We start from the raw sequence: 19558 nt of genomic DNA, 5'->3' as shown, positions 1-19558 counted from the left end.
TGGAATATATATAATAATATATAGGTCATACTGCCTAATGTGATATATTTTATGAATAATAATATGTGTCATAATGTCTAACATGATATATATTATATATAATTATGTCAAAATAATATATGGCATAATGCCTAATATAGTATATATGCCATAATAATATATTTGTCATAATGCCTAATGTGAGATATATTTTATATGTCATAATAAAATATAGGTCATGAAGCCTAATGTGATATATTTAATATATATTGTAATATATGTGCCATAATGCCAGTAAAATATATTATGTATAACATATTAATGCCTAATGTGATACATTATATGTTGTCATAATAATTACACCATAATGCCTAATTTGATAATATTATATATGTCATAATGCCTAATGTGATATTCTATATATATGTTATAAAATATATGTCTAATGTGAGATATATTATACATATATCTCATGTCATAATGCCCAGTGAGATATATTACATATATAATATATATCTTATAATGCCTACTGTAATACATTATATATATGTCATAAAAATATGCATGTCATGACTAGTGATATATAGTATATATAATACATGTCATAATAATATATATAACATGCCTAGTGAGATATATTATATATGTCATTATATATATGTCATAATGCCTAATGAGATACATATATAATAATATAGATGTCACAATGCCTAATGTGAGATATACTATATATAATATATGTCATAATAATATATAGGTCATAATGCCTAATGTGATATGTCATAATAATATATGTTATAATGCCTAGTGAGATATATTAACTATAATTATATATGTCATAATAATATACATGTCACAATGTCTCATGTAAGATACATTATATATATAATAATATATTATAATATGTCATAATCCCTAATGTGATATAATATGTCATAATGCCTGATTTAAATACATCATAATAATATATGTCATAATGCCTAGTGAGATATGTTATATATGTAATAATATACATTTCATAATGCCTAATGTGATATATGTCATAATAATATACATGTCATAATGTCTAGTGAGATTATATATATAATATATATGTCACAATGCCTAATGTGGGATATATTATATATAACATAAATGCCATAATAATATATATGCCATAATGTCTAAGGTGAGATATATCATATATAAATCATAATAATATATGCCATAATACCTAGTGAGATATATGTATATAATACATATGTCATAATAATATATGTCATAATGTTTAGTGAGATGTATTTTATATATATATGTCATCATGTCTAATGTGAGATATATTTTATATATATATGTCATGATAATATATGTCATAATGCCTAGTGAGGTATATTACATATATAATAATATATATGTCATAAGACCTAATGTACAATATATTATACATATAGTAATATAATATATTGCCTATGTTGTGATAATGCTTAATGTGAAATACATCATATATGTCATAATTCCTAATGTGAGATATATTACATATATATAGTATATTACATATTATATATACATCCCATCATCTTTGTCCATTCATCTACGCGACACTTGTTTCCATATCTTGGTTACTGTAACACTTCAGTGAACATGGGAATGCAGATATCTCTTCAGGACAAGATTTAATTGTTTGGTTTAACATCCAGGAGTGGAACTGCCGCGTCCAATGGCAGATCCTTTTCAATTTTTTGAGAAATCCTTGGACTGCTTTCCCTACTGGTGGCAGCGGTCTGCATGGCCAACACCAGTGTACGAAGGTCATCTTCTCTCCACACCCTTGCTGACAATGGCTATGTCCTACTCACCTCATTCTCTGAGCAACCACTGTACTAGTTCCTACTGCCTTGGGCTTTTATTTCCTATTTGCATTTACTTTCCTCCCATGTTTTCCTAGTTTCTGATAGACAAATGAGTTACAAACCAAGACAGCAGAAACTGTCGTCTTTCTGTAAACCCATCTTCTCTCCTGGAGGACTGAGCCTGTAGTTTCTTTGCCCCCAAGTTGGGATGATCACTGGTGCTCTAGCTGACATCCCAAAGCGTGCTACGTTTCCAGACTGTCAGTTACTTGAGGGCTAGAGTCTTGTGTACCCTTATAGCTTCAAAATCTTTCTCAGAGCCAGGCCCAGGGTGGAATCTCAAATGTTTGTAGGATAAAATGAGAATAATTTTATAGTCTCTCCTAAAATAGAGACTATCCATTCTCTCAATGAATACTGGATGAGAACCAACTGTTGCTGGTACTGGAATACTGGCATAAGCCATGCAGACTAGTTCCTTGGGATTTAATTTCTTATAGCAGAGACAAACCAAAAAAAAAAAAAAAGGGAGGATGACTTCATATATATGCTATGATAAAAAAAAAAAAGGCAGTGTGATAAAGGGACAAATACATAGACAAATGGTCTTGGTCAGATTCTCTAAGGAAGTGACTCTTTAACTGAGAGAACTGAATGATTTTTTAAAAAGCCAATCACAGGGGTGCCTGGGTGGCTTGGTCAGTTAAGCATCTAAATGTCTTCAGCTCAGGTCATGATTTTAGGGTCCTGGGATGGGGTCCCACATGGGGCTCCCTGCTGGGTAGGGAGTCTGCTTCTCCTTCTCCCTCTGCCTGCCACTCTCCCTGCTTGTGCTCTCTCTCTCTCTTTCTGTCTCAAACAAGTAAATAAAATCTTAAAAAATATATAAAAATAAGTAAAATGCCAATCATGTTAAGACCTAAGAAACAAAGTCTTCCAGACAGCAGAAGGAGTAGCAAGTGCCAAGATCCTGTGGTTGGCATCACAAAGAAGTAGGAAGACGACCAGTGCAGCCGGGTGTCATCTGGAGTCCCGAAGAGATGGAAAATGAAGTTGGAGGACAGCAGAGCCACTAGGTCAGTAACTGTGTAAACTAATTAGTGTTGCACGGGAATAAGGAAAATCCCTTTCGTGAGCAGCGGAGGAAGGGAGTTGCGGTATTCTCCCTGAGGTTACCAATAAAAAGAAAACGCCCTTTGGGTGTCACTGTCAATCACAGCACCATGTTGTTCATTCAGGACCCCCCCCCCCACCCCAGCCAGCAGATAGTCATTCATCTAGAATAACTTCCCTGTCTGGAGAGGGAGAGGCGTTCTCCTGTGGAACCTTAAGCCTAGTAGGACAGTCATGTCGTCATGCCATTTACACTACAAGTTCTCTCTTGATCACGGCCTGGCGTGTGCCGTTCTGGAAGGGAAGGCGGGATGCCACCAAAGAGAACAAGACCTAACCACACCCCATCTTCTCCGTTTCAGCGTATCGCTTTCTTAAACCATAACCAAAGCAGAGAAAGAAAACACTTCTAGAATTGTCCCAGATCTGGACGTCCCAAGATAGAGAAGCAAGCTTAAAAATATGTCAATAAATAAGCGGACAAGATGTGATTTCACACATACCAGCCTGTCAAAGACAAAACCAAGAATATGAAAAAGTGGGAACACACACATGTGACCGGTAGGAAGAGAACAGCTACAACACCCTTTGGAGGCAATTTTGCGAAATCTAATAAAGTTCAAGATCGTATATTTAACAACCCAGCAATTCTACTTCTAGTTCTATGCCCCAGAGAAATCTCCCCATGTGCCCACGAAGAGGGTGGTGCATAGATGTTTACATTGCCTGTTATCGCAAACTATAAGTTAAACAAAAAAAAATCTAAGCTCCAGCAAAAGGGAAATGGATATATTAGGATATAGTCACGTAATGAAATTAATGGCAATTAAAATGAAGAAACCAGAGCTACTTGTGTAAAATGGTTAAACTTGAAACACCATGTTGAATGGGGGGTTAAAACAAGTTGAAGTCATTGGTAATTGCATGAATTTTTCCAAACGTTTTTTTAAAAGATTTATTTATTCGTTTGAGAGAGACGAAGTGCGTGTGAACAGGAGGGGCAGAAGGAGAGGGAGACAGAATCCCCGGAGACTCCCTGCTGAGGGCAGAGCTGGATGCAGGCTCCATCTCACAACCTTGAGATCACCACCGAGGCCAAAACCGAGAGTTGGATGCTTAACCAACTGCACCATCCTGGCACGCCTGGTAATTGTATGAATTTTTAAAAATTCAGACAATCCTCCTGTATTAAAACTCTAAGAGGGTGCCTGGGTGGCTCAGTGGGTGAAGCCTCTGCCTTCAGCTCAGGTCATGATCTCAGGGTCCTCAGATAGAGCCCCGCATCGAGTCCTGCACTGACCCCCACAGCTGGTTCCCTGCTCAGCAGGTAGCCTGCTTCTCCCTCTCCTGCTCCCCCTGCTTGTGCTGTTTCTCTGTCAAATAAATGAATAAAATCTTAAAAAAAAAAAAAAAGGCACCAACAACAGTATTTCTGTTTTAGTCATTAGAAGGGACACAGGACTGGACAGAAATGTTGTGTCACAGTCTCTAGGGGGAAAAAAAAAAACACTAGAGGAAAAAAAAAAAAAACAAAAAAAAATCTGGATTAGTTAGGAATCTGTTTAAACTGGTGTTTAAAGAATATTATGTAATGACATTGGTGAACATGAGAAAGCTTTTATTATCACAGATGGTAAGAAAAAATCCCTCTCTTCTTCCCCAAACAACCCTGAAATTGTAATACTGAATAATACCGAGTTTCAGAACTGTTAAAATAAGATTGGAATGTGTGTAATGATGGGAAATAAGGAACATCTATAGTTACCATTTATTTTTTCCAAACATACCACTAGCAAGAGCGGCTTTTCTAATAACAAGAAAATTCTATTCTTACCCAATGGGATAATATATAAAAATATTCCCTGCTAGTTCTATATTCCTCTTTTAAAAAGATTTTATTTACATTTGAAAGAGAGACAGGGAGAGCATGTGCCAGCATGAGCTGGGGGGAAGGGCAGAGGGACAAGGAGACCCCTCACGGAGCAGGGAGCCCGATGGGACCCGGGGCTCCATCCCAGGACCCTGAGATCGTGACCTGAGCTGAAGGCAGACGCTTAATGACTGAGCCACCCAGGCGCCCCTAGTTCTAGAATTCTTTATTTGAAATCTAGCAGAGTGCTTACACTGCTCTCATTTTGAGGATGGTCTGCAATCATTATACTGACCAACTCAAGATAAATGGAAAAAGTCAGCCATGAAGCATTTTCTATTTGTAGCTCCTGCCTTCTCTTCCTTTCTGTCTTCAAAATATTCCTCTAGCCCAGCAACAGGGCTCGCTACGGTGCTGGCTGGGGGCACCATCATACTCCTCTAAATATGGGTTCACGAGTGAAGATAAGGAAGGATAACAGAGTGGCTCTTCTTGGCAGACAGAGAGCACATCAAATTCATCCCGAAGAGAGGTGGCCATGGGCCTCACTGTGTCTGGAGAACCGAAGGATTAGGAAAAACAACCACCGAGGAACTTAGATGAGCCTATGAAAATACAGTACTTGAAAGCGCCAGGACTAGTTTTCTTTCCTTGGAACAGCCACTCCCCAGTGAGAATTCCCATTGTTCTATTGTGTAACAAACAAAGAAAGACTCATTACTGCCTAATCCTGTAACAAGCACACTAGTATTTGGGAGTTGACACACTTAACCGTTTCAGGGTCAAAACAGCCACTTGGAAGTGTGACCCGGAAAGTTTCTTAACCTCATAATGGGCTAATGCTGCAAGGTGTTTGCACACAAGAAGTATCTTGGTTAAAGAATGACTTAGTTTAGCATCTTAAGAAATCTTCAAATTCTGTGGGTGCCTGGGGGCTGAGTCATTAAGCGTCTGGCTTTGGCTCAGGTCATGATCCCCAGGTCCTGGGATCGAGCCCCGCATCTGGCTTCCTGCTCGGCAGGAAACCTGCTTCTCCCTTTCCCACTCCCCCTGCTTGTGTTCTCTCTCTCTCTCTCTGTCAATTAAATAAATAAGTTAAATCTAGAAAGAAAGAGAGAGAGGGAGAGAGAAAGGGTAGGGAAGAGAAGCAATCATCAAATTTTTAACTCACTGGTCCATATTCTCATTTTTAAAACCAGGCAAATGTCCTATAATTCTTAAACTTCGACATACAAAACTGAAAGCTTTGTTGAAAAGGACTTCCCTTCCAGTTTCCTGGTTTGCAACACGGTATTTCTTCTCTGTACAGCCCCGGAGCAGAAAATACCGCAGTTTCCCCCACACACCTGTTCCACTGACACAGAGATGGCCAGTGGTCAGCTTTCTGTTACTCAATCATTTGACGGTATTTGTTTGAGCACCTGCTATGTGGCCTGCCAGCAGCACGTGCTGGGAATCGTGTAGGCGACAGAATCCCAGACACTGCCATCATAAGCTAGATGCTTTGGGGGGAGGTGCAAATGGCCTGGGGAAAGGGAGACAGAGTGCCGAACCGTGGAGAGGGTGTACACAGGTTGAACAGCAATGCAGAGACCTGAGGAGAACAAGGCAGTGCATCCAGTGGATCCAGCAGCAGTGGGGCGAGCGCTCCTGGCAAACGCCCTGAGGTGAGAGCGTGCTTGAGGCAGCTGAGGACCAGCGAGATGCCAGGGGCTGAGATGTGATGGGAGAGCCAGGGGTGGGGGGTCGTCCGAGGGGAAGTTGGCTGGAAGCAGGTGCCAGCCACACAGAGCCATCCGGGTCATTGTAAGAAAAGACGGGAAGGTGTTATGGCGTTGTAAGGAGAGAGTGACCATGAACTAGCCTGTTCTGAAAGACTCGCTATACACAGCCATGAACTAGCCTGTTTGAAAAGACTCACTCTACATGGCAAGGGGAAAGAGGAACTTTATAGGGAAGAACCCTGGCAGATAGCATCTGAGCTGTCTTCACTGTAAGAAAACAACTGACAAACGCAAATTGAGGATCTTATTACAGAATACCCAACCAGTCCTCAAACAGCGATGGAAGGGAAAAACAAGACACTGTCACAGATCAGAGGAAACTAGGAGACATGTTACCGAAATGCAGTGTGGGAGCCTGCGTGCGATCCCACGAACGACGACGGCCTTTCGTGGGAAAACGTAGGACATCCAAATATGGTCCCTAGCGGAGTTCATAGGATTGTGCCAATGTCTATGTCTTCGTTTTGACAAAAGTGCTGTCATCGTGTACCATGGGAACATTAGAGAAAGCGGGGCAAAGGAAGTGTGGGAACTCTGCGTAGCGTCTTTGCAATTTTTCATAAGTCAAAAATCACTCTAAACTAAAAAGCGTTTTGTGGGGCAAAGCAAGATAACTGGCCATCTCCGAGAGACGCATGTGACCGCAGGATGAGGAGTTGGATGTCGCAATGAAAGCGACTTAGATCAGGGAGGGAGGAGTTGGGGCGATGAGAAGTAGGACGGTCTGGGGCACGTTTTGGAGCAAGAACCCATGGAGCGAGCTGTCAGGTGGGACCTCAGCAGTGAGGGGGACGAGTCCGGGGTGGCTCTGAGTCTGGGGGGCTGGGAAACAGGCAGCACAGAGGTGTCGGTGAGTGAGATGGGCTGGATGGGGTGAGGAGCAGGTCCCCAGGAGAAATCAAGACTTCACTCTGGACACGCGACGTCTGAGATGCTTGTTCGCTGTACAGAGAAGTTGACATCCTGGAGAGAGTGAGGCTAGAGCTCGGGGGAGAGGTCAGGGTTTGAGGCCCAAAGGGAGCAGCATCAGCAACAGGGCATAAATCCCACAAAAGCGGGAGACTCGTGCTCCCAGAGCACAACTGGGTGTGTGTGTGGGGGGGGGGGGGGGTTGGAGGGAAGGAGCAAAGGGCGGGGAAGGAGGCAGGTGGGCAGGCAGTCCTGCCATCACCGCTGACCCTGCGGCAACGTAACCAAGAGTCGCGCAAGGGTCGGTGGAGGCTGAGGAGCCCAGGCTCCCGAGCGCGGGGACCTGAACGTGTCTGCGCGCCCGTGCGGGTGAGCGGGTGCGGCGGCGCGGGCACAGACTCCGTGCACATGCGGACACGCTCGCGTTCCCCGCCGCAGACTGGCGCTCCTTGACGCGGGCCTCTCCAAGCTCCCTGGGGACGTCCGGGGTTTGTGCGTCGTGAGCCGCGTCCACCATTCCCGACGACCTGCGGAGGAGACCGCGGGGAGCCTCGGCGGTTCTTCTCCACCAAAGCGCTTGGCCCGGGCGTCGTTACCACGGAAGTGAGCACAGAGGTGAGGCGCTCGGTAAAACTCTGCCGACAAAAAACACAACCAGCTCCGTAAGACAGATGTACCACGAAGGCCAAGTTCGGAGCGAGGCGGTCTCGGGAGTGAGCGCTTTCTGACCCTTGCATTGGAGCCTCGGTAGGACGTTCTAGAGCCCCGCGGAGAGCACGCGGGGTAGGAGCTGCGGCGGCTGGAAAGGCCCGGGCCGCGGCCCCCTGCTTCTCCAGGCTGAGAGCGCAGAGAGCGCGGCTCAGCCTGAATCGGACACGACAGGACCCTCCACACTCCCTCCCCGGCTCTCTTCAGGCCCTTGTTCCCTCGCACAGAATCGCACGGACGCGTCATCCCGCTCAGGCGTCCACTGGGTCCTCAGCCTTGGGACCGGTCACGCGGCCCCTCCCAAAGCGACGGGGCGGCCTCGCCTGTCTCGGGCTCGAGGGGACACGTGGTGTGGTGGGTCCCCATCATCCACGGCTCAGGAGGCCTCCGCGCCCCTCGTTTGCGTCGTGACCACTCCCAGCGACACCGCGGCAGGTCCGCCGCGCAGGGACGCACGGGCTCAAAGGGAAGGCGCCGACAGGGATCTTGTACTGTGGCCGGCGAATGAGAAGCACGTCCAGACCCAGTAAGGACAGACTTTTGGAAAGGACTATTGCCATGGAGGGGAGACACTGTTGCAATATGCGGCCAGCGACCATGCTGGGGAAGAAGGAAGAGGCTCGGACTGTAGGACTGCGAGCGTCGCCAAAGGGGCAAGAGGGGTTTTCCTGGACCAAGAGGTGTGGAGAGGCGAGAGGAACCGCGTGCGGGGAAGCGGGGCAAGACGGTGGCTGGACAGACCGGGACATCCGAGAACCGCTTACTCTGAGGCCGGCTTGTCCTCAGCAGGGGTTGTGCTGGCTCCCGCGGAGGGCGGCCAGCGTGCGGGGCTCCTGGAAAAGGTGTGAAGCTGGACGGGAGTTTGGGGAGTAAGTGTCGGAGGCCGTTCAGGCAGCTGAACTAAACGCCACATTCATCACTGCTCAGTACACACATGGAGCAAGTCATGGCCTTGGACACCTTAAGCTTGCGCAGTGTCACACGTCAGTGAGCTCTCGATGACCCTGCGGGCACACAGCGCAGCCTGGGTAGCTCGTGAACAACGGACAGGTATTTCTCATGGTTCGGAGGCTGCGAGTCCCACATCAGGCTGCCTTCAGGGTACAGTGAGGGACCACCTCCCGGTTCAGACGGTGACTTCCCATGGGGTCCTCACGTGGCAGAGTGGGCAGTGGAGCCCTCTGGGGCATCTTCTATAAGAGCACTAATCCCACTCAGGAAGACTCGAGTCTTAGCGCCTCCTCACCTCCCAAAGGCCCCATCTCCTAACACCAGCATCTTGGGGGTGAGGACTCAACATATGAATTTGGGGAGGACACGAACTTCCCGATCACAGCGGTAAGCATCCAGTTTCCACGGATGAGTGAGGACAAGCGGGTCAGCCCCTCATCTGTGAGGCAAAGAATGGGACTCTGGAGAGTGTGTCGTGCTTGCGCCCCGCTAAGCAGACCGTGGGGGGGGGGCGATCTGCAGGATGGGGGCTTTGCAGACAGCTGTTTTCCAGAGGGCCAAGGGCAGTGGCATGTCTTAATCACAGGGCTTGGGTCAAGTTTACACTGACAGGACCAATGAAAGAAAATTCCGAACTCTGTAATCAAAAGATGAGACGGAGCCTTTAGAGGTTTCGCTGGGGATCTAAGCAACCAGGAAAGCTTGTCCGAACTCATCCCAGAGAAACAGGCCATTTTGCAACTTCCTAAAGTCCAATGATTGCTGTTTCTCCAGGTCCTGAGAAGAAGAAATCCTGTGGCAGGAAGCCGCAGTAATTGCTGATGGCAACGGCGCCCTGCCCTTTATTTAGGGCTTCCCCGATGGTGGGACGTGCTGGAACACCAGACGCTGGACCCGCATGAGGCTCACAAACTTTCCTCCGAGATGGGATTGCAGGGGAATGACCACAGAGATGCCACCTGTCCCTCACCCTGCCCCCACTGCAGACTCATCAGAGAAATATTTTATAGTCCCCCTTTAACAGCTCAGTGCTTCTGGGAAGGACCTCAAGTTAGGAGCCGATCCGAAACTCACGGGACTCCGGGGGCGCTGTGCAGAGAGAGAACGGGAAGGCAGCCGGGAGAAGCTGCTGTTCTGTAGCTTTCCCCCACGGTGGAGAAGCCCATCTGATGACTTCGTTCACTCTCACGATGACTGCACAGAGGAATTTGGATTCTGACTGGGTTTCTGCAAAGGACCTTCCCATTTCCACAGACCACGTGCCTTGCCTCCATTCTTCTCTGTGGGTGAAGCTGCTCCTTTACCCTCTTCTCTGGGTGTTAATGCAGTTTTCGAGCTCAGTGGAACCCAAACTGTATTTGGTAGTTTATTACAGTAGTTTATTTTACAGTAATTTATTTTATATTACAGTAGTTTATTTTACAAAATAACATATTTTTATTACAGTAGGTTTTTTTTTACAAAAAGGCTGCTTTTTTGTATATATATTACAGTAGTTTATTTTACAAAAAGGCTGCTTCTATAAGACCAAGACATGTATTTCCACTGCAAGAAAATCCTCAGAAATAAAAAATGAGACCGGAATTTAATAATCGTCAGGATTTTAGTGATTCATTGTAGAGATAATTCGGGTCACCTGTATTTATTAAATTTTTAAATTTAATTAATTTAAATTTAATTAATATTTAAATCATTAGTAAAAATAACAGCATGTATGTAGAAAACAGCACGGTTTACAAATTATGTTGCTCACTGTGAAGGCAGAAATGAAATCAGCACTGCTAAAATCCTGAAATAGGGTTGTAATTCCCAATAAGACTTTGCTATTTATAGTGTTTGAATTATATGTGATTTTATTTAGTGATACAATGAATCTATCCCAGAGGAAGCAGACGGCCATATTATCTTCGTTATTAAAAGCTCCCGTGTATCTGAGAGTTGACCCTATTAAATAAGAGTTAGAAAAATCAAGGAGAAACTTGACCTCTGATTTTAAAAGAAGTCTAACCACACCAGAGGTCACTGACAATGAAATTTCTAACCACCTAGCGAAAGAAATGACCTAAAGCGTTCTAATTCTAAAGTGCTTAATTAAGGCCAGTTTGATTTTACAGCCTGTGCCACGTGTATCCAAGAATAGATTTCAATGAAAGTCTGCCATAAGTAAAGCAGTTTAAGTTTCATTTGGATCCATTTCACTTATAAAGCTGTTAGATAAAGTATGTAAAATTTCTGATAGAATGCATAGAATCTACATGTATTTCTGAACAGAGCCGAGGTTGCAAGTCCATACTTCCACCACTACTCTGACACTAGGGGTGTGGGTGGCCTGGGAGGAGAAAAGCAATAAATTCCAATTGTTAGCACAGAAACGGAAAAAGTCATAAAGAAAAGGATGATGAACAGGTGTTCACAGCAATTAAACTTTCATAAAGTATATCCAGTAACTCAAGTGCCATGGGAGCCAGTTAAGCCCACCTGCAACAAAGAGTCCCCAGGAAGATGAAGGGAGAGGTGGTCTGAAGACACCACCGCTGAAGAATGACTTACAGTCGGTTCCTGCAGCTGAAGAGCACAGGCGGGTGCCCCGAGCTGGAGCTACTGAGCACTGTCTGTATTAGTGATGCACAGCGAGTCAGAACTCCTAGAGGCTGGGAGAGGTGCAAGTTTCATTGTAGAGAAAACACGATCAGACCATTTTTTTCTTTGATATAAAAGTTTAGTCAGGTTTTTTTTAAAACAGGAAACATTAGATTTTAATGCAAATTATCCATTTAGGGGATACAGGCCCCTTCGATGAATAACATTGTACCTAGTTAACTCTCCATTAACCTCAAGCAGATTATCTACAATTCGATCGAATAGATTTGTTGAGTATCACAAGGCTCCATGCTAACAGTTACAGATGAACGAATAAAATAGCATTCCTGCTGTCTGAGGACTTACAGTCTAGTGCAGAGAAAAATGCATAAGCAGCCAATTAAAATGAGACAGGGTAAGTGCCACACGGAGAAGAAGGGCACAAATCTGCTGTTTTGGTTTGGTTTTGCCAGAGGCTGAGGAAGGTCTCAGACAGACAAAAATGACATTTAAGCTGTGCATGTAGACTTCTGGGTTTAAAAAAAGACAAAAGTGGGGATGGATACTCCAGGTGGACAGAGCAGTATAATTAAGGGACAAGGGTATGAAAGTCAGGAGGACCATGGAGCCATCAGGAGTCCAGTGCTGGCAGGGCACAGAGCACATGGAAAAGGTCACGGAGGGACTGGAAAGGCAAGACTGGTCTTTACCTTGACAAGGAAGTCAAGACCCACTGGAAGTCCACACACAGTGCAGTGGTCTGCCTAGATCTATGTTTGGAGATCCAGACCTCCATGCGGAGGATGGATTAGAACGGGGGGATGATGAAGGTCTAGGCAGGAATGTGCGTACAGTACAAAGAGGGAAGATCTGTGAGATTTGAGATCCAAGTGAAGGTATCTGATGCCCAAATGGAAGTGTGAGGTCAGGAAAGGAGGAGTAAACTACTCTGCAGCCCCTGCTGAGGCACGTGGAGGTTGTCCTCAGCGACGGAGCTGGGAATGCTGGAGGAGCAGCGTGTGACGATGGCAACAGGGTATTTTAGCTTTGGTATATGAGCTGCGAACACACTGATTGGGAGTGGGACACAGGACATCCAAGTGCACGTGGATGTCCAGAACGCAGTGAGTAAAGGACTCAGAAGAGGAGTGGAGATGGACAAACAGATGTGCACACCATCATCCTGCAGATCTGGTAATGACCCAGCACCCCTTTACCACATAGCCCCCGGAAGCCCTCACTACAAAGCTGTTCCTACCCACTCAGTCACAGCTGATCTCACCATGTGCTACTGCCGACGTTCCACAAAATCCTAAACACTAAATGTAGGTCAAGGTACCAATACGGTGCCATTTTATTGGACTGAAGCATTAAATGTTATTGAATGTATATTAATTCACCTGATGTCAAACCATCAATTCACCCAGAGGCTATATATTTAGGTAAATATTCTTTCACTTCTTTTCTTTAAAAAATGTAGGTATTGCTTTGATTCCCACGTTTAGAAAACATATAAACTACGGCTTTGCAGACTCATGATGCTAGCAGTGCAACAGGGCAACATGGCTTAGGGGCAGGGGAAGTTAGAGAGCCACACACTGGAACAGCCTCCTAGCTCTATCTATTGGCAGCAAAGCAGCAGAAAAGTGGACTCCCTGGGGAACATGACGGACATAATGAAGCAAAAAATGGAGCCTCCCCTTCCTTTTCATAACATGAAAGGCACCTCTAAGTTTGTTGTCTCACTTCTTATATTACTCCGTGTGTCTCAAATTCACATAATGAAAGAAAATATGCTTACCGAGTTTTTCCCAAACTAGAAACTTACAGTATGCTTATTGAAAGAGGATAATCAGACCAAGAAAAGAAGCCAACCTTCTCCTCTTTCCCTACCTCATTTTTCTCCACTCCTTCACACATGTACACACACACACACACACACATACACAACACCTGGGAACAGTTTCCTATTTGTTATGCCACGCTTTTCTCAATGCATATATTGTGACCAAACCTAATTCTATCCTTTCAGTAGAAGCAACTTATAAAATGTATAGCAAAGTGCATTTGAATTTTTATAAGACTGGAAATCTCTTAAATTACTTCTGATCCTTGAGTTTTAAAAAATCAATTTTTAGGGGTGCCTGGGTGGCTCACTTGGGGAAGGGTCTGCCTTCAGCTCAGGTCGTGATCCCAAGGTCCTGGGATCAAGTCCCCCACCAGGCTTTCTGCCCAGCAGGGAGCCTGCTTCTCCCTCTCCCTCTGCTGCTCCCCCTGCTTGTTCTCGGTCTCTGCCAAATAAATAAAATCTTTTAAATAAATAAATAAATAAATTTTTAGTTCAAGAACTAGGGAGAGCATAGTTACTGAAGAGCGGGGAAAATCACATCAATATTTGAACGGATACCACCGATATCTCCGTTCAGCATGAAAATGCCACTGACGTGCATTTCCAGATTTCAGTTCTGTCTTGAGCCACACAAGTACCCAGAGAACTTCTAACCACCCTACATACCCAGGTTCCCTAGATCATTCCGGAAGAGGACAGATAACCAAGTCCATTCATCAATGTTCAATTAACAGATGAATTAAATTCTATTTGGCGGTTGACTGATTAAAAAATTTCTGAACTGGATTCATTTGAATATATTTAAATGTTTACACCTACCAGCTTCCAAATATCACTGAAATATTCTGAAGTTAAAATGACTGCCTGATTTTCCATACCCAAGGCAAAGTCTACACAGCATACTAATTGCTTCTTGTTGTTTAAGGCATCTGGATTTTTTAAAATCCTGTTCTTGCACGTCAGCATTTTCTCCAAGAGTGAAGAAGCCGTATCTCGAAGGAAACAGGTCTTGTTGATTTTATGTCGTATTCCCTCCGTGCCCTGCGTTCATACTCTTAAACATAATTGGCTTTAAAGTGTAAGTTTAGTAATATGAGTATCCTTATAATTTTTTTGGCTAAATTTCCCCAATACAATAAACTGAGGAGGAAAAAAACAACCTTGGAATTTCCTGGTTGGTGTTTGTTTGGTAGAAAAGTTACAAAGGCTAGAAGAGGAGCAATCTAATAACTGGTTATCCTAACAGATCATTGAAAATGTGATGTTAGGACATCACAAGATTTTTGCCAAAAAAAAAAAAAGGAACTTGGTCTTTATGACTCACACTTTCTTTTAAATGGAAAGAATGAAATCCTATGGAGACTCATCTTTTCAAGATCCCATTCATTCAAGCATCTGTATCTGGCCAAAAATAACTCGGAAGCAGTGACCTTCCAGTCCCTTGGAGATCTGAGCCACGTCTCAGAAACTCTTATGAACGTCTGTACTGCTGGGGCCTTGTAAGCGGAGTTGACCTCGGGCAGGACAGATCCTTCTTGCAGGAGCACAGCGGAGGAGCTGTGCTGGGAAGTGCCTGTCTTCCGTCACTACTGTTGATTAGCTGTGGCTGCATGACAATGTCCCCCATCTCAGCACCCTAAAGCAGTGATGGGTCTCATGACTCTGGGGGTTGACTGGGTGCTTCTGCTGGTCTTGCCAGAACTCACTAGTACAGCTGCTGAAAGTTCTAAGATGGCCTTACTCAAATGTCCCAAGCCCTACTGGGATGCTACAGTGGTGGGGGTGGCTGGCTCCCCTCTTGATGTGGTTTCTCATCCCTGGATTCCACAGAGAGGGTGATCTCAGAGTCCTGGGAGTGTGAGAGTAAAAGCTGCAAAGACTCTAGAGGTTTTCCCTGGGAGGTTCACAATGTCCTAATTCTGAAAGTCAAAAGGAAACCAACTCAGTCTCCAAGAGGTACAGAAATGGACTCTACCTCTTTTTTTTTCTTTTTTCTCTTTTCTTTTTTTTTTTTTTTAAGATTTTATTGATTTGAGAGAGAGAGAGAGAGAGCACAAGTAGGCTGGGGGAAGGACAGAGGGAGAAAGACAAACAGACTCCCCGCTCAGCAGGGAGCCCAATGTGGGGCTCCATCCCAGGACCGTGAGATCATGACCTAAGCCAAAGGCAGATGCTTAACCTGCTGAGCCACCCAGGTGCCCGTAGACTATATTCTTAATGAAGTACTTGCCAAAAATCCAAAGCCATTTGCTTTCAAGATTTTATTTATTTATTTGACAGCGAGTGAGGGAACACAAGCAGAGGGAGTGGGAGAGAGAGAAACAGGATCCCCACTGAGCAGGGAGCCAGACGTGGGACTCCATCCCAGGACCCTGGCATCATGACCTGAGCCAAAGGCAGACGCCTAATGACTAAGCCACCCAGACGCCCCTCCAAGGCCATTTTTAATCCACTTCAGAAAATTAAAAATCCCTCCCACCTCTGCCCAGCCCGGTCCCATCTGAGCCTGGAGAAAAGCTGATGATGGACCAAGGGTCCTCTCCACTTTCCAGAACTTACATGATGACTTTAAAATGGGATTCTCTAGGGTGCACTTTTCCCAGTGAAAAGGTAGAAGGACATGTAATACTACGTAATGTGATGCGGCACACCATGATTATAACAAATGGAGGACCAGTTTAAAAGGCATCTTTAGTTGGAAAACGAACCAAACAACAGATTTACATTTTTATAATTACCACTTGGAAAGGTCAGTGATTCTTTGCATGATATATGCCAGTTTTAAAAACAACTATTCACAAGGGCAAAAGATAAGATCTTCCATAATTCCCTGTGTATCATTAATTCCCAATTAACAAGGAATAGGCTATAAACTGCTGGCCTGTATATTTCTACACTGATGAGAAGAGTTAAGAATGGCTCATTACAGTCTCCTCACGAATAAGTAAGAGTCAAATCACCTACCTCATAGGATTGGCTTAATAATTAGATATTTTAATGTGTGCAAGCTTTACCAAACAGTGGAACATAGTAAGTAATCTACATTATTTAGTGAAATAAAAATTATTGATGTCACCAAAAGAGTTTATCTTTTTCAGTAGTGGTGAATATTTTATTTAATTTCAGAAATCTGGAAAACAATTATCCTTGTATTTCTGTAACAAACAATAAAAAATAAGTAAAATCATTAAAAAAAAAAAAAGGTGGGGGTCTAGATGGTTTAGCTGGTTAAGCATCTCCTTTCAGCTCATGTCCTGATCCCAGGGTACTGGGATCGAGTCCTGCATAGTATTGGGCTCCACGCTCAGCAGGAAGCCTGCTTCTCTCTCTACCTGTCACTCCCCTCACCTGTGCTCACTCTCTCGCCTCTCTCTCAAATAAATAAATAAAATCTTAAAAAAAAAAAAAAAAGGTCAATGCATGTAGGGTATAACACACACACACACACAGATAATTTGAGCCACCTCTACCAAAACTTTCAGAGTAAGCAGACAGAGCTTGCCTTTAGAGTCACTTAATTTAGTAAACACATATATGTGCTTTTCTTAAGTTAGGGACTATTCTAGAATGTTTATAGACAGTAATTCATTGGGTCTTCATAACAAACTGATAAAGTGGGTGCTTTCATTATCTACATTTTATATATTTTTTAAAAGATTTTATTTATTTATTGGATAGACAGAGATCACAAGTAGGCAGAGAGGCAGGCGGGTGGTGGAGGAGAAGCAGGCTCCCCGCTGAGCAGAGAGCCCAATGTGGGGCTGATCCCAGGACCCTGGGACCATGACCTGAGCCGAAGGCAGAGGCTTAACCCGCTGAGCCACCCAGGCGCCCCCATTATCTACATTTTACAGATAAAGAAAGGCAGGCACGTAAGAGTTCCCACAAGCGAACGGAAGAGCTGGGAGTCCGGCGCAGACGGTTCTGCCTTTAGAATCCTTGTTCCTGTCCTGTAGCCTGCCTTTCCACATGCTGGTTCAAAAATCCCTCATCCAAATCACTGCACAGCTATGCGGCTAGCAAGACATGCCCCCCGTTCAAGTCTTCTGAGAATAATGTCTGAGAGAACGTTCTCTGGCGACATCAACACTGGCCTAAACACCCAGGGCTGAGGATGGAAAACAACTGTAAACGACTGTGAGGCTTTGTCTGGAGGTTCAACGGCTCTATTGTAAAATATTGTGTATCAGAAAGCCCGAGGGGTCGGGGCAGAGCTGGAGGACACTGGGGATCAGGATTATAACTTCAAATTCATCTGTCCTTACATTCTAAATCTGCCAAGAGGGACAATGGATTATGTACTCACATAACTGTCCAATTCTTGCTTCTGAACCCAAGCTAGCTGCTGCCAAGAGGCGGCTCTCTGAGGACTGATTTCTTCCCCTGTGGACTAAGAACAAAGAGAGAATAGAGGAGTACAGTTCTCCATTTATTCTGAAAATAGGACATGCTTCCTAAATGCTTGTTAATGGTCCCTTGCAAAACACAGTGATCGAAACTCTGCTTCGGTTTAATTTAAAATGAAGCAGAATCACAGAAGCTGTGGTTTGCAAGGTCTCCTCTCCTGGGCCCCTCCATTTATTCTTCAGGACCCTGCAATTACCCAAAAAAAAAAAAAAAAAGTCTACAGCAAATGGCATTCATTCTCCCATGAAGCCTGAAAGTATTGGGGGACTTGGCAACAAGTGGCTGACCTCCGTGAGAAACAAACACTTCAAAGGAATCACTGTTTTGTATTAAGAATTCTGCCCACAAGGATCAATTCAAACAACATTCAGAAAAGTAAAGTAAAGCAGGTCCCTTCGTCTTTCGTCCTGTCATGAAATCCAGCAGGAGGGTTAACTTGGGATCTGGCTGAGCTGCCAGTGCCCACTGTCCGCATCTCAGCAGAACGATGAAAGGCGCACTCCGGCTGAAACGAGTCTAGGCTTTCGGGTCATTTTAATCCCCGTGGTGTATTCCAAAGAGCAGAACATTCCTTAAAAGCTTGATATTGTGATTAGATGATTAGGGCTTTAGGGTTTAAGTGGTATTTTCCTTTCAGCAGAAGTCTGCAGAAACTGAATGACTTTTCAACAAATATTTGCCTAAAAGGAAAAAGCTTTCATTTTCTTAGTGTGATCCCAACCTTGACCATACCGTCATTGGTGTTGGCTGCTTTCAGACAGCTCGGCTTACCGGGGCAGGCAAATAAATTGAAAATGCCCTTATCTGGAATATTCAAATTTCCTTTCCACGGCAGCAAGTCTGAGCACTACCTAATTTCCCCCAAACTCGCTGAGGGATAATAAACCACACAGGAGTGGAGCGTATTAAGCGCGCGTCGCCTTACACAGGGGCACCGTTTCAGGACACTGACTATCCCCGACGAACCACCGAGGCTCTTTGCTCACGATCCCATGTGAGGCCAGCCCTGAAGGTTATGGAATGCAGCCCACCGGCTGTTGTTTTCTTTTTTTTACTAACACAGGTCAGTTTTCATTTATGTCCAGAACAGTATGGAAACTAACAGGAGACGTCCTCAAGACAACGCATGTGAAAATACTGTGCAGAATAGAACCAGCATTCCTTCAGATGTTTAATTTTCCTTGAGAAACAGAAACAGTAAGGAAATTCTCAGGGACCCCAAACGGCAAGGACACTAAACAGAAAGTTCCAGGTAAAAGCCTGAGCATGCCTTCCACTGACCATGTCCAAAGCCAGGAAGAAGGCCCAGCATCCTCACAGGGGCCAGCTGCTATGTGACAGCGACAGACAGCAGGAGGTGCAAAGGAAGGACTGACAAACATTCGCCCTCTGGCCCTGGCTGTGGAAAAAAAAAAGATTTTCATGAGTGTTAATAAACGGAGGTCACCTTTGCAAGAAATTAGAATTTGCATAATTACATCCTGTACGTTCTGGGAACACTCACGCTATGATTTTTTAAAGCGGTCCTGTGATGTCAAGAAGCAGCAAATTAAATCATTTTTTTCCAAGTCTTTGCTCA

At 44.3% G+C, this 19558-nt stretch overlaps 1 protein-coding gene across 1 annotated transcript in view; it reads right to left on the bottom strand.

The window, feature by feature from the left end:
* The window catches only part of LOC309856939 (uncharacterized protein), a gene marked incomplete at its 3' end in the record, with an annotated part of 342932 nt that overhangs the window by 161950 nt on the left and 161424 nt on the right, over window positions 1-19558 (bottom strand). Inside the window, exon 3 of the mRNA XM_082718744.1 lies at window positions 17879-17962. Within this exon, the coding sequence (XP_082574870.1) occupies window positions 17879-17962 (84 nt within the window). The remainder of the gene's footprint in view (window positions 1-17878; window positions 17963-19558) is intronic.

This window comes from Mustela nivalis, assembly GCF_964662115.1.
Source record: "Mustela nivalis genome assembly, chromosome: Y".
Classification (NCBI taxonomy): domain Eukaryota; kingdom Metazoa; phylum Chordata; class Mammalia; order Carnivora; family Mustelidae; genus Mustela; species Mustela nivalis.
This window is presented reverse-complemented; position numbering and strand designations above follow the sequence as displayed.